The sequence below is a fragment of the Crotalus tigris genome, unplaced genomic scaffold (assembly GCF_016545835.1).
Source record: "Crotalus tigris isolate CLP2741 ecotype Arizona unplaced genomic scaffold, ASM1654583v1 scf7180000019405.536791, whole genome shotgun sequence".
NCBI classification, from domain to species: domain Eukaryota; kingdom Metazoa; phylum Chordata; class Lepidosauria; order Squamata; family Viperidae; genus Crotalus; species Crotalus tigris.
In genome coordinates this window covers 187,907-200,641 of record NW_024097522.1, presented here as the reverse complement: position 1 = coordinate 200,641, position 12,735 = coordinate 187,907, and the positions used below count along the sequence as shown (strand labels likewise).

The 12,735-nt window shown below is 44.0% G+C and overlaps 1 protein-coding gene across 2 annotated transcripts in view; it reads left to right on the top strand.

The window, feature by feature from the left end:
- Positions 1-12,735, top strand: part of ULK2 (unc-51 like autophagy activating kinase 2) — a 168,171-nt gene that overhangs the window by 107,249 nt on the left and 48,187 nt on the right. For both annotated transcript variants that reach the window (XR_005558995.1, XM_039362237.1), the window contains exons 16-18: positions 4,637-4,782; positions 7,762-7,842; positions 11,966-12,255. Coding sequence is in view for 1 of the 2 variants with exons in the window: in XM_039362237.1 (XP_039218171.1) it covers positions 4,637-4,782; positions 7,762-7,842; positions 11,966-12,255 (517 nt within the window). In the remaining variant the exon portion in view is untranslated. The remainder of the gene's footprint in view (positions 1-4,636; positions 4,783-7,761; positions 7,843-11,965; positions 12,256-12,735) is intronic.

The following is a 12,735-nucleotide window of genomic DNA, read 5'->3' as shown; positions in this document are numbered from 1 at the left end:
AAGGATTTATGGGTCTTGCTTCTCCCACAGAATCAGCAATCACTAGGTGTGAAATTTCATTACTCTTCGTCAGTTGCTGCTTTTCTTTACAGTTTTGTGCTACACAGGTTGTCTCCTGCTCCTCAATCTGAACATGTTGAGATCTCTTAAACAGGGGTTGCCCAATTTTAGAATCTTCAAACTGTAATTCTACATCCATTTCTTCCAAAGTCTTGAACTTAATAGATGGAGATGGACATGCCCCCAATACTGAAGTATAAAAATCTTTTGCTTGAGAAACAGTATTAAGTCTATAACATATTCCCAGGTAATTCACCACCATTCCAATCGGAACATCCCATCTAAACGAAATTCGTCTCATTTTAAGTTCATTTGCTAAAAAGGCAAACTCCTTTCTTCTTCTTAAAATTTTTGATGGGATCTCCTTTAAAATTATAACATCTTGTGAAGCAATTTGAAATCTCTTCTTATAAAAAGCTTGTATAATTTCATTGCGTAAAGATTTCTTCCCAAAGTAAATTACCACATCTCTTGGCAAATTCTTTTGTACTGCCACCGCAGAATTAACTCTAAATAGTTTTTCAATTTCACTAAGTATTCCTTCTTTTTCTTTATTCAAAATTACGGCAAATTCCTTTGCAACCATCTCTTTCAGATCTTCTTGCAAGGACTCTTCCAAGCCCCTAATTCTTAAGGCGTATTCCATTTGACCATATTGAAGCATAAGAATATCGTTTTCCATTTCTTTTTCCATACTTTCAATTTTCCCCTCCATTAATTCCACTTTTTCAGCTACTTCTTCCACATGGGAATTCAACTTTTCAAGAACAGAAGCAACTCCTTTTAGAGCCAAAACTATGTCTTGCCTCAAAATCTTATTATTTTCTTCCAAAATCTTTTTCATTTCTGCTCTAATTTGAATTGTAAAATTTCCCATCATTTGTTGCATATCCTTCACAGTTGTTGGCTGGGCCACAGAAGATTTAGGAACTGTGAAATTCACTGGACGCTTTGGAGCCATCTTAAAAAAAAAAAACTTTACTCCTTCTTAAAAATTATAAAAATTCCTTCAAAAGAAAATCATAACTCCCTCAAAAGAAAATCTTTAAAATAATGAGAAAAATAAAAAAATAAAAAAGGGAGTTAGAAAAGAAGAAAAAAAATAAAAGAAATTAAGATATACACTCCAATCATTAAAATGGAAAAAAAAAAAAAAAGGAAAAGGGGAGGGAAAAAACCAGAATGCCTGCCCTTTAAAAATACAAGAGACAAAACCACAAATCAAACCAAAACAAAAAGTTAAAATATACCCTCCAATCGTTAAAGTGAGAAAAAAAAAGGGGGGGGGAGGGAAACCAAAATGCCTGCCTTTTAAAAATACAAAAAGCAAAACAAAAAATCAGACCAAAACCAGAATGCCTGCCCTTTAAAAATACAAGAGACAAAGCAACAAATCAAACCAAAACAATAATAATACTTCTAAAATCCATCCAATTCATTAAAAAGAAAAAAAAGGGAGAAAGTAAAAAAAAGCCGATCGGCACTCTAGCTTCCCAAAAAAAAAAAAAAAAACGCTAGAAGGTCTCCCGATCGCCATTTACTTTCTCTTTCAACAAAAAAGCAAATAGTGGAAAAAAAGGACTATAAACAAAACAATAAACCTTTGGATTTAAAATAAAGTCAAAGAAGGCGAAAAATAAATCAATAAAAAAAATTAGAATATACACTCCAATCGTTAAAATGAAAAAAAAGAAGAGGGGGGGGGAAACCAAAATGCCTGCCTTTTAGAAATACAAAAAGCAAAACAAAGAATCAGACCAAAACAATAATGTTTAGAAAATTAAACAACAAAAATTAATAATACTCTAAAATCCATCCAATCCTTAAAAAGAAGAAAGAAAAAAAAGAGAAGGTAAAAAAGCCGATCGCCATTCTAGCTTCCCGAAAAAAAAACGCTAGAAAGTCTGCCGATCGCCATTTTACTTTCCCTTTCAGCAAAAAGCAAAAAATAAAAAGAAAGACTATAACAAAAGAATAAACCTTTAAATTTAAAATACATATAAAGTCAAAGAAAGCAAAAAAAATAAATCCTCTAAACAACTCTGTCCGCTTCTTTAAAAAAAACTCACTAGATCACTTTAAACGCGGAGGTGGCTGCGAGGGCTTGTTTTGTCCCAAGGACAAAAGCAGCTGGGAAGCGGAGACAGTCTGAACTCCGTGGGAGCACTCTATCACCCCCAAAAAAGAAAAATTGGGGGTACATAAGAGGCTCTACCACTATTCAGACTACCCTCTGCCCCCCCCCCTTTGCCCGGGAGGGGGATTTTGAACCGCTGAACAGCTGATGTCTGCTGTTCATAGCGGTTCATTACACGTACCCAGGAGGACGGCTACAAAGTAGCCGCCATCGCCCAACGCAGATCCACCGGAAGCCGATGGCACTGTTGTAGAAGTGAGAGACTTGAGTCAGCTCTTTCAAGGAAAGAGAAGTTTATTGCACAGGTTCAGAGAGCTGTACACAGCTAAAAAAAAAATCTGAACACCCGACTGGGCGTAGATGATCATTTTTATAACCCGTAATATGTCAGTATTTCCTGATCAAGACATATTCCATACATGGTTACATTCTATAGTTCCTTATTCTAACATAGGAAAGTTACTAGACATGGTTATAATCTATAGTTCCTCTTTTAACATAGGAATGCTTTTAGCAATATTTCAAGTGTCAAGCAGTTTTCAATACACCATGTGATAAACAGTTTGCAATATATCATGTGCAAAGTTGAGAAGAGGATGTCTGGCCATTCTAATTTTAAGGGTTGTCTAGTAAGCAGGAAAACCTCCCTTTCACCCCCAATCTCTGTCGGACAATCAGTATTTTTCCAGCTTCCCACTTTAGCGCCGCCAAATGTGATTTCCAACCGCTCCTCACACTTGCAGCCATTGAGCATCTTGTGTGGTGAAAATCTGGGAACTTAGCAACCAGCCTGTGTTTATGACCACCTGCCGCATCCTGGGCTCAGGTGATCACCATATGCAACCTTCCCAGCCGCTTTCCAACAATCGGGAGTTAACGGGGCAAGCTGGAGTCCCTTAACGACCCTGTGATTCACTTAACAACCGCAGGGATTTGCTTAATGCTCAGCCCCCCCCCCAAAAAAAGGCAAAATTGGGTGCGAGTCACTTAACAAACGCCGTGCTTAGCAGTGGAAATTCTGATTCCAGTTGTAGCCCTAGGTAGAGGACCTGCGTGTACTCCATACCTGCCTCACTGATGATAGAGCCAGAATTTTGTTTTTATTTTATTTTAGTATTTATTTCTAAGCAAAATTTACCTAGACTGAAATGGATGGGCTGTTCAGAATCTTGCCTCGTTAAACAGAAAAGTGGTTTCGGAAGATTGATTGATTTTTTGATAGATAGCTATATAGACAGAGAGAGAGAGAGAGAGAGAGAGAGAGAGAGAGAGAGAGAGAGAGAGAGAGAGAGAGAGAGAGAGAGAGATAATAGTCATAGAGATAGATAGATAGATAGATAGATAATAGACAGATAGATAGATAGATAGATAGATAGATAGATAGATAGAGATATAATAGATGTATAGATAGATAGATAGATAGATAGATAGATAGATAGATAGATAGATAATAGACAGAGATAGATAGATAGATAGATAGATAGATAGATAGATAGATAGATAGATAGATAGATAGATAGATAATAGATAGATAATAGATAGATAGATAGATAATAGATAGATAGATAGATAGATAATAGACAGATAGATAGATAGATAGATAGATAATAGATAGATAGATAGATAATAGACAGATAGATAGATAGATAGATAATAGATAGATAGATAATAGATAGATAGATAGATAGATAGATAGATAGATAGATAGATAGATAGATAGATAGATAGATAGATAGATAGATAATGAGACTAGGAAGACAATGTTTCTGGATAATATGACGCTTAAGAAGAAGAGAGAGAGAGACAGTGTGTGTTAACAGAGGGATAGAATCAAGATCACGTGAAGTATTAATACCACTCTTCAATGCCTTGGTAAGGCCACACTTGGAATACTGCATCCAGTTTTGGTCACCACGATGTAAAAAAGATGTTGAGACTCTAGAAAGAGTCAAAGATGATTAGGGGACTGGAGGCTAAAACATATAAGGAACGGTTGCGAGAATTGGGTATGTCTAGTTTAACGAAGAGAAGGACAAGGGGAGACATGATAGCAGTCTTCCAATATCTCAGGGGCTGCCATAAAGAAGAGGGAATTAAGCTATTTTCCAAAGCACCTGAAGGCAGGACAAGAAGCAACGGGTGGAAACTCATCAAGGAGAGAAGCAACCTAGAACTAAGGAGAAACTTCCTGACAGTGAGAACAATTATTCAGTGGAACAGCTTGCCTCCAGAAGCAGTAAATGCTCCAACACTGGAAGTTTTTAAGAAGAGACTGGACAGCCATTTGTCCGAAATGGTTTAGGGTTTCCTGCCCGAGCAGGGGGTTGGACTAGATGACCTCCAAGGTCCCTTCCAACTTTACTACTATTACTATCTCCTGGGTACATTAGCTAATTATTCTACCTTTCTTTTATTAGACCCTTTCTCTTCTGCTTTCAGATCCGGGGCGGTGCGGCGGTCAAATACCAGCCCTTTGGGCTTCCTCAAGACCGGCTCCAGCTCCCCGGTGCCAGCTGACACTGCCCAGACTGTTGGGAGGAGGCTGTCCACTGGCTCTTCGAGGCCGTATTCCCCTTCGCCACTAGGTGAGCCCCAATACGGCACAGGCCAAAATCGTGATTTAAAAGCCAGGCAACCTGTTTGGCTTTGGGTAACCAGAATTAATACTAGACCAGGGGTGGGGAACCTTGGCCCTTTTATGATTTGTAGACTTCAACTCCCAGAATTCCTGAGCCAGCATGGGGGAACTATGGTCCTTTTATAGCTTGTGGACTTCAACTCCCAGAATTCCTGAGGTAGCATGGGGAAACTATGCCCCCCTTCATGACTTATGGACTTCAACTCCCAGAATTCCTGAGCCAGCATGGCTCACCATGAAAACCTCTCCCTTTCCCCTCAGCATGGCTGGCTCAGGAATTCTGGGAGTCAAAGTCCACAAGTCCTAAAAGAGCCAAGGTTCCACACCCCTGTACTAGACCAACAATCAAGCAGGAAAAAGGTGACTTAACAATCCTCATCCTTAACAACCACTGCTGCGCCCTTGCGGTCATTTGTTCACAGTTCAGGCACTTGGTAACTGGCCCGTATCTATGACGGCTCCAGTGCCCCAGGGTTTTATGTCCACGCTATTTGCATCCTTCCCAGGGAGACCTTATACTAGCAATGAGAAAAGCTGGATTTTCTTAACAGCCCCGTGACTTGATCAAGAACCATGGTAAAAAAAAAAAAAAAAATCCAGCCTGTGTTTCTAAGTCAAGGGCGACCTATACAGGTCTACCTTTGTGGTGACAGTCTTGTGGGTCTTAACAGAAACAAAAGGCAGATGGCTTTCTCGTTTCTAAGAAGAAGAAAAAAGGAAAAAATCAGTTGCTGCGGTGGGGTCTCGCAATTTTTTAAACGGTTTGATCTTTGTTCATGTCAGAAGCACGAATAAACAAACATCAAACCATTTTAAAAATCACAGTTCAAATGGCAGACTATATCAGGGCTTTTCAACCTTTTCACCCATTGTACCACTTTTAGGATATGGCAACATCCGAGTACAACCAGTCGCCTAGCAAGGTGTCAAAAACTTGATGACCAAAAAAAAAAAAAAAAAGGAAAAAAGTGATAAAGTACAGGTAGTCCTTGACTTACAACAGTTCTCTTAGTGACTGTTCGAAGTGACAATGGCACTGAAAAAAGTGCCCCCCAAGCCATAGCTGAGCAAGACACTTGCCTGCCCGCCCGGCCGTGCTCTTCCTCCTGTCCGAGGTTTTCATTGTTGTGAGCATTTCTGTTGAGGATTGGCAGCGGGGGTGGGGTGGGGGTGTGTGCTTTTTATTCCCCCCCCCCCCGTCTGCTGGATGGTTGCAGCAGGTTTTGGTCACTTCACATGACCCTGGGACACTGTGACCGTCATAAATATGAATCAGTTGCCAAGCATCTGAATGTAAATCACCAGACCCTGGAGATGCTGCAACATTCCAGCTGATCAGCGCTTCTTCTGGACTCAGCAGAAGCGCCAGGATCAGTGCTGCTTTCCAGCTTATTGGTGCTTCTTCAGGGCTCAACAGAAGCACCAGGATCAGCGCCGAGCTCCAGCTGGAGCCTGGCGCTGATCCTGCCACTTCCACTGAGCCCTGACAGCCCCGAAGAAGCGCCCATCAGCTGGAAAGCGGCACTGATCCTGGTGCTTCCGCTAAGCTCTGACAGCCCCGAAGAAGCGCCCATCAGCTGGAGCCTGGCGCTAATCCTGGCGCTTCCGCTGAGCCCTGACAGCCCTGCAGCTCCAGCCGTCTCTCGCTCAGGCTTGTGCATTGCTGCCACCGGTTCAGCTCATTCCCCTCCCCCGCTACCACTTTTCTAGGATGGTCGCGTACCACCTGCCAGGTGCCAATGGACCACAGGTGGTACCCGTACCACTGGTTGAAAAGCCCTGACCTAGCTGACACACAATTTAAAATACCAAAAACTAGGTGGAAGTATGTACAAATTAAACAGCTCTTGCCCAGAAACTGGCAACAAGAATTGTGTTCTGTCGCGCTGCCCTGAGGTCCTCCAATGTATGCTGATTGGGACACAAAGGGCAGATAGACATTTGTGTTGTTGCCTGCACATCACCACAATCGCAAAGGGAAGAAGCCACCAGATAGCCCAGTTTGTTCAGTGTGTGTCTCCGGAACTTCTTGCACCCATGGGCAGTCTACAGGTAGTCCTCGACTTATGACCGCAATTGAGCCAAAATTTCTGTTGCTAAGTGAGACATTTGTGAAGTGAGTTTTGCCCCCGTTTAGGACCTTTCTCGCCACAGTTGTTAAGTGAACAACACGGTTGTTAAGTGAATTTGGCTTCCCCGTTGACTTTGCTGGTCAGAAAGTCACACAAAGGGGATCAGGTGACACCCCGGAGGACATGGCGACCGTCATACATTCATGCCAGTTGCCCGTCCAAATTTCAATCTCTTGACCCTGAATGCTGTAATGGTCGTTAAGTGTGAAAAACAGTCCCAAGTCACTTTTTTTCAGCGCTGTTGTAACTAAGCAAATGGTTGTAAGTTGAGGACTAACTATATCAGTGGTTCTCAACCTTTTTAATGCCGCGACCCCCCAACCGGTTGTAAGTCGAGGACTACTCAACCGGTCATAAGTCGAGGACTACTCAACTGGTGCAGCACCATTTGCAGAATGGGACTTTTGGCGGGCTCAGCAGGGCAGAAACAGCCTGGACAATTTCTATTGGCTTTTGAAAGCCAATAGAGTTAGACTCTATTCAAGAGAGTCTACTCTATTGGCTTTCAAAAGCCAATAGAATAAAAGGGAGTAGCACAGCTAAGGAAAAGGGGGAAAAAATGGCGGACTGCGTTGTTTGGCGACCCCCGTGAAATGGTCATTCGACCCCCAAATGGGGTCCCGACCCACCGGTTGAGAACCACTGAACTATATAGTGTTTACAATAAGCAGTTATGGTGGGCTGTGACTGGGGAGATGGTGGTTTAAACCTATTTTTACAAACTCATAAGGTGATTTTGAATCGGATTTTGTTCTGATTATATTACTATTTCCTTCCCCCCCCTCTCCCCCCAGTTGGTACCATACCTGAACAACTTGGCCATTGCTGTTGCGGGCAGCTGCAAGGGCACGAAATCAGGGGCCGAAGTTCTTCAGGTGAGCAGTTTCTCTTTGTCCCCTTCCCCCCCCCCATCCAATTTTAAGGGAAGGGTTTACAGGAGTAAAGGTACAAAGCCTCAAACAGCCCTTTGGTCCAAGGGTTGTGAAGCCTTCCCACCCAGTTCATGAGGCTGGTGGAGATAATTCAACTAACTAAAGAGACAGAGGGTGAGGAACGGTTAGATGACAGGCCAGTTCTGCTCTGGGTCTCCAAGCCTTTGTGGTCCATTTTGTAAAAGACGGAAGAAAGGATGGAGAATATCTCCAAGGCTTTTAGCAACCAAATTATGGTAGGTCCACCAGTGTATGTGAGAAAGAGAGAGAGATGATACGAGATATGGGGGGAGGGAGGGAGGGAGAGAGAGAGAGAGAGAGAGAGAGAGAGAGAGAGAGAGAGAGAGAGAGAGAGAGAGAGAGAGAGAGAGAGAGAGAGAGAGAGAGAGAGAGAGAGAGAGAGAGAGATGAAAAAGCTGAAAAATGATGTATATATGTATAGATGGATGGATGGATGGAAAAAGGATGGATGAGAGACATGAAGGGATGGATGGATAGATGGATAGATGAGAGATAGATAGATGATGGATAGAGATGAGAAAGATGTAAAATGATGGATGGATGGATGGATGAATGGATGGATGGATGGGAGAGGTGGATGGATAAAGAGATGAGAATGGATGGATGGATAGATTAGATAGATAGACAGACAGACAGATCAATTATAGATAGATAGAGACAGATGATGGGTGGATGGATGGATGGATGGATAAACAGACAGATATGATGGATGGATGGATAGATAGAGATAGATAGACAGACAGACAGACAAATGATGGATGGATGGATAGATAGATAGACAAACAGATGATAGATAGATAGATAGATAGATAGATAGATAGATAGATAGATAGATGGATGGATAAACAGATATATATGATGGATGGATAGATAGATAGACAGACAGACAAATGATGGATGGATAGATAGACAGACAGACAAAGACAGACAGACAGACAGAGACAGATAGAGAGATAGACAAACAGACAGATATGATGGATGGATGGATGGATAGACAGACAGACAAATGATGGATGGATGGATAGATAGACAAACAGACAAACATGATAGATGGATGGATGGATGCATGCATGCATGGATGGATGGATGGATGGATAAACATGGATGGATGGATAAACAGACAGATATGATGGATGGATAGATAGACAGACAGACAAATGATGGATGGATAGATAGACAGACAGACAGACAGACTAGATGGGTAGATAGGTAGGTAGATAGGTAGATAGGTGAGAAAGATGACAGACATAGATGAGGGAGATCTATCTATCTATAGGTAGGTAGAGACTGACAGATTGCAGCTAGGTAGCCAAACCCTATTTGAACAGGGCTTCTCTAGGTCTTCCATCTCTATCTCTGTACAACTGAAGTGCACAGAAGCATTTAAGAGAGGGAGATCTGTAAATGTTGGCGTGGGATCCTGGAGAGGTCTTTCCTTGCCTGAACGTGTCTTCCTGGGTGCCCATGTGCTCCAAGGCTGGTCAGCTGCTTTTTGTGAGCCCATTTGGAAGGACTTGTGAGGACAAGCCGCTGCTGTCACCCCAGCTGACCTTTCCGTGGGCTAGAACATCCTGTTGACGGTTAGCTCTCTGCGAGGGCTTTGTTGTCGGTTTTTTTGTAGCTGATGAAAGCCCTTCTTTTAGCCACTTGGATGACCTGGGATGACCAGAGTTTTCTCCTTTGGCCTCCGCCGCTCCCTCAAGTGGTGGGTAGTTTTCCTAATCACATTCGTTCTGCTTTTGTTGAGCAGGTGGTTTGAAAAGAACGGGCTGGTACAACTAGCGGGTTGGAATGACTCTCCTGTCCATGATCCCCAGCCAGTAAAGTTGAAGATAATTAGCTAAAACAAACGAAGAACGGGTCGCAGGAATTGGGTATGTTTAGTCCAGGGGTGGGCAACCTTGGCTCTTTTATGACTCGCGGACTTCAACTCCCAGAATTCCTGAATCAGCATGAAGTCCACGAGTCATAAAAAAGCCAAGGTTGCCCACCCCTGGTCAAGTCTAAGGGGGGACATGATAGCAGCCTTCCAATATCTCAGGGGCTGCCCCAAAGAAGAGGGAGTCAAGCTATTCTCCAGAGCACCTGAAGGCAGAACGGGAAGCCATTGATGGAAACTAATCAAGGAGAGAAGCAACCTGGAACTAAGGCGAAACGTCCTGACTGTGTGAACGATTAACAGGGGAACAACTTTCCCTCCAGAAGTTGTGGGTGCTCCAACACTGGAGGTTTTTAAGAAGAGACTGGATAAACATTTGTGCGGAATGATATAGAGTCTCCTGCCTTAAGTAGGAGGCTGGACTGGAAAACCTGTTAATTCTGATTTTCTTCTGTTAATTCCAGTGGAAAGCATCTGTTCAAAGGAACTGCGTTTAAAAAAAAAAAAAACAGATCTGGGCAAGACAAATCTGTGTAGGTCTGTATGCGTTACTCTCACAGGTCCAAAAAGGAAAGGGGAGACGCGATCTTAGTTTGCATTTGGGGGTGTGTCAGCAGGGAATAATAATAATATAATAATATAATAACGAAGAAGTAGGAGTAGGAGTAGTAGTTGGAAGGGACCTTGGAGCTCATCTAGTCCAACCCCCTGCTCAGGCAGGAAAGCTTATACCATTTCAGATCAAATGGCTGTCCAGTCTCTTCTTAAAAACTTCCAGTGTTGGCGGATTCACCACTTCTGGAGGCAGGTTGTTCCACGGGTTAATTGTTCTCACTGTCAGGAAGTTTCTCCTTAGTTCTAGGTTGCTTCTGTCCTTGATGAGTTTCCATCCGTTGCTTCTTGTCCTGCCTTCAGGCGCTTTGGAGAATAGCTTGACTCCCTCTTCTTTGGGGCAACCCCTGAGATACTGGAATAGTGCTATGATGTCTCTCCTTGTCCTTCTCTTCATTAGACTAGACATGCCCAATTCCAGCAACCGTTCCTTATATATTTTAGCCTCCAGTCCCCTGATCCTCTTTGTTACTCTTCTCTGTAGTCTTTCTAGTACTGGCTGAGGTTTGGAGACATGAATTGCCATAAAAGCTCGTCTGGAAGAATAAAACCTCAGGTCAAGGGCAGGAGACAGCGTATTTTGAAATTTGGAACTGCAAGATGGGTGGACTTCAGCTCCCAGAATTCCCCAGCCAGCATGCTCCCACAATTCTCATTGATCGGGATTTAATCCAACTAGATCAGAAGTTCTCAACCCTGGGAACTTTAAGATGTGTGGACCAACTCCCAGAACATCCCACCTAGCATGCTTTAAAATGGCTGAACTTCAGTTGCCAGGCTGGCTGGGGAATTCTAGAAAATGAAGTCCACACTTCTTATAGCAGTGGTTCTCAACCTTTTTAATGCCGCGACCCCCAACCGGTCGTAAGTCAAGAATTAAACCAGTCGTAAGTCAAGGACTAAACCAGTCATAAGTCGAGGATTACCCAACCGATCGTAAGTCGAGGACTTTCCCTGTCCGGGAGTGCCGCGCATGCGTGGTGCCGCTCCCTGCGCCGGCCGAGGCGTAGCTGGCAAGTGGCAGAGACGGAGCAGGCCGACCACCACCTGGCCCAGCCCAAGGGAGGTAAGGCACCCGCCGGAAAAGGGGAAAAAAATGGCGGACAGCCTTGCTTGGTGACCCCTGTGAAATGGTCAATCAACCCCAAATGGGGTCGCGACCCATAGGTTGAGAACTGCTGTCTTATAGCGTGCTAGCTGGGAATTATGGAAGTGAAAGACCACCCATCCTAAAGCATTGTGAATGGGGAATTCTGGGAGTTGAAGTCCACCCATCTTAAAGCAGATTAGCTGAGCATTCTGCATCTTGAAGTCCGCCCATCTTCAAGGATTACAGGCTGGGCAATTCTGGGAGTTGAAATCCCGCCATTTTAAAGCAGATTAGCTGAGCATTCTGGATCTTGAAGTCCACCCATCGTAAAGCAGATTGGCTGGGGAATTCTGGGAGCAAAAGACCACCCATCTGAAAGTTGCCAGGGTTGAAAAATGCTGGTGCAAGTCTAATTGCTCACCAGAGGCCCTGAATCCCATCACATTTCTGTTCCTCCTTGCCAGGTTCCTCAGCAATACAGTCCCAGTCTCCACAGTCCCTCCTGTTGACAGGAGCTCGACTGCAAAGCACGCCCACCCTGACGGACATTTACCAGAACAAGCAGAAGCTTCGGAAACAGCATTCAGATCCCGTCTGCCCGTCCTACACGGGCTGCAGCTATGGCCATTCACCCCAACCCCCACGGCCGGTCAGCCTGGGGACGTCGCCCACCAAACACATGGGGTCGTCTCCACGCAGCTCGGACTGGCCCTTCAAAACGCCCCTGCCCACCATCATTGGATCTCCCACCAAGGTGAGTCTTAGAAGCGGCTATGCAGAGAACCGGTTCGGCTTAGTGGTTAAGGCCCCACCTGTAGCGGACCGTGAATTGTAGTCCATCCTTAGGTGTGAAAGCTGACTGGGTGACTTTGGGCCAATCACCAGGAGATGGTGAGTTCTAGTCCTGCCTTGGCTTGAAAGCTGGCTGGGTGATTGGGGGCCCAATTATCAGGAGATTGTGAGTTCTAGCCCACCTTATGCATGAAAGCTTGCTAGATGGTGAGTTCTAGTCCTGCCTTGGGCTTGAAAGCTGGGTGGGTGATTTGGGGCCATTCACCAGGAGACTGAGTTCTAGTCCTGCCTTATGCATGAACGCTGGCTAGGTGACTTTGGGCCAATCACCAGGAGACTGTGAGTTCTAGTCCTGCCTTATGCGTGAAAGTTGTCTAGGTGACTTTGGGCCAATCACCAGGAGACTGAGTTCTAGTCCTGCCTTATGCATGAACGCTGGCTA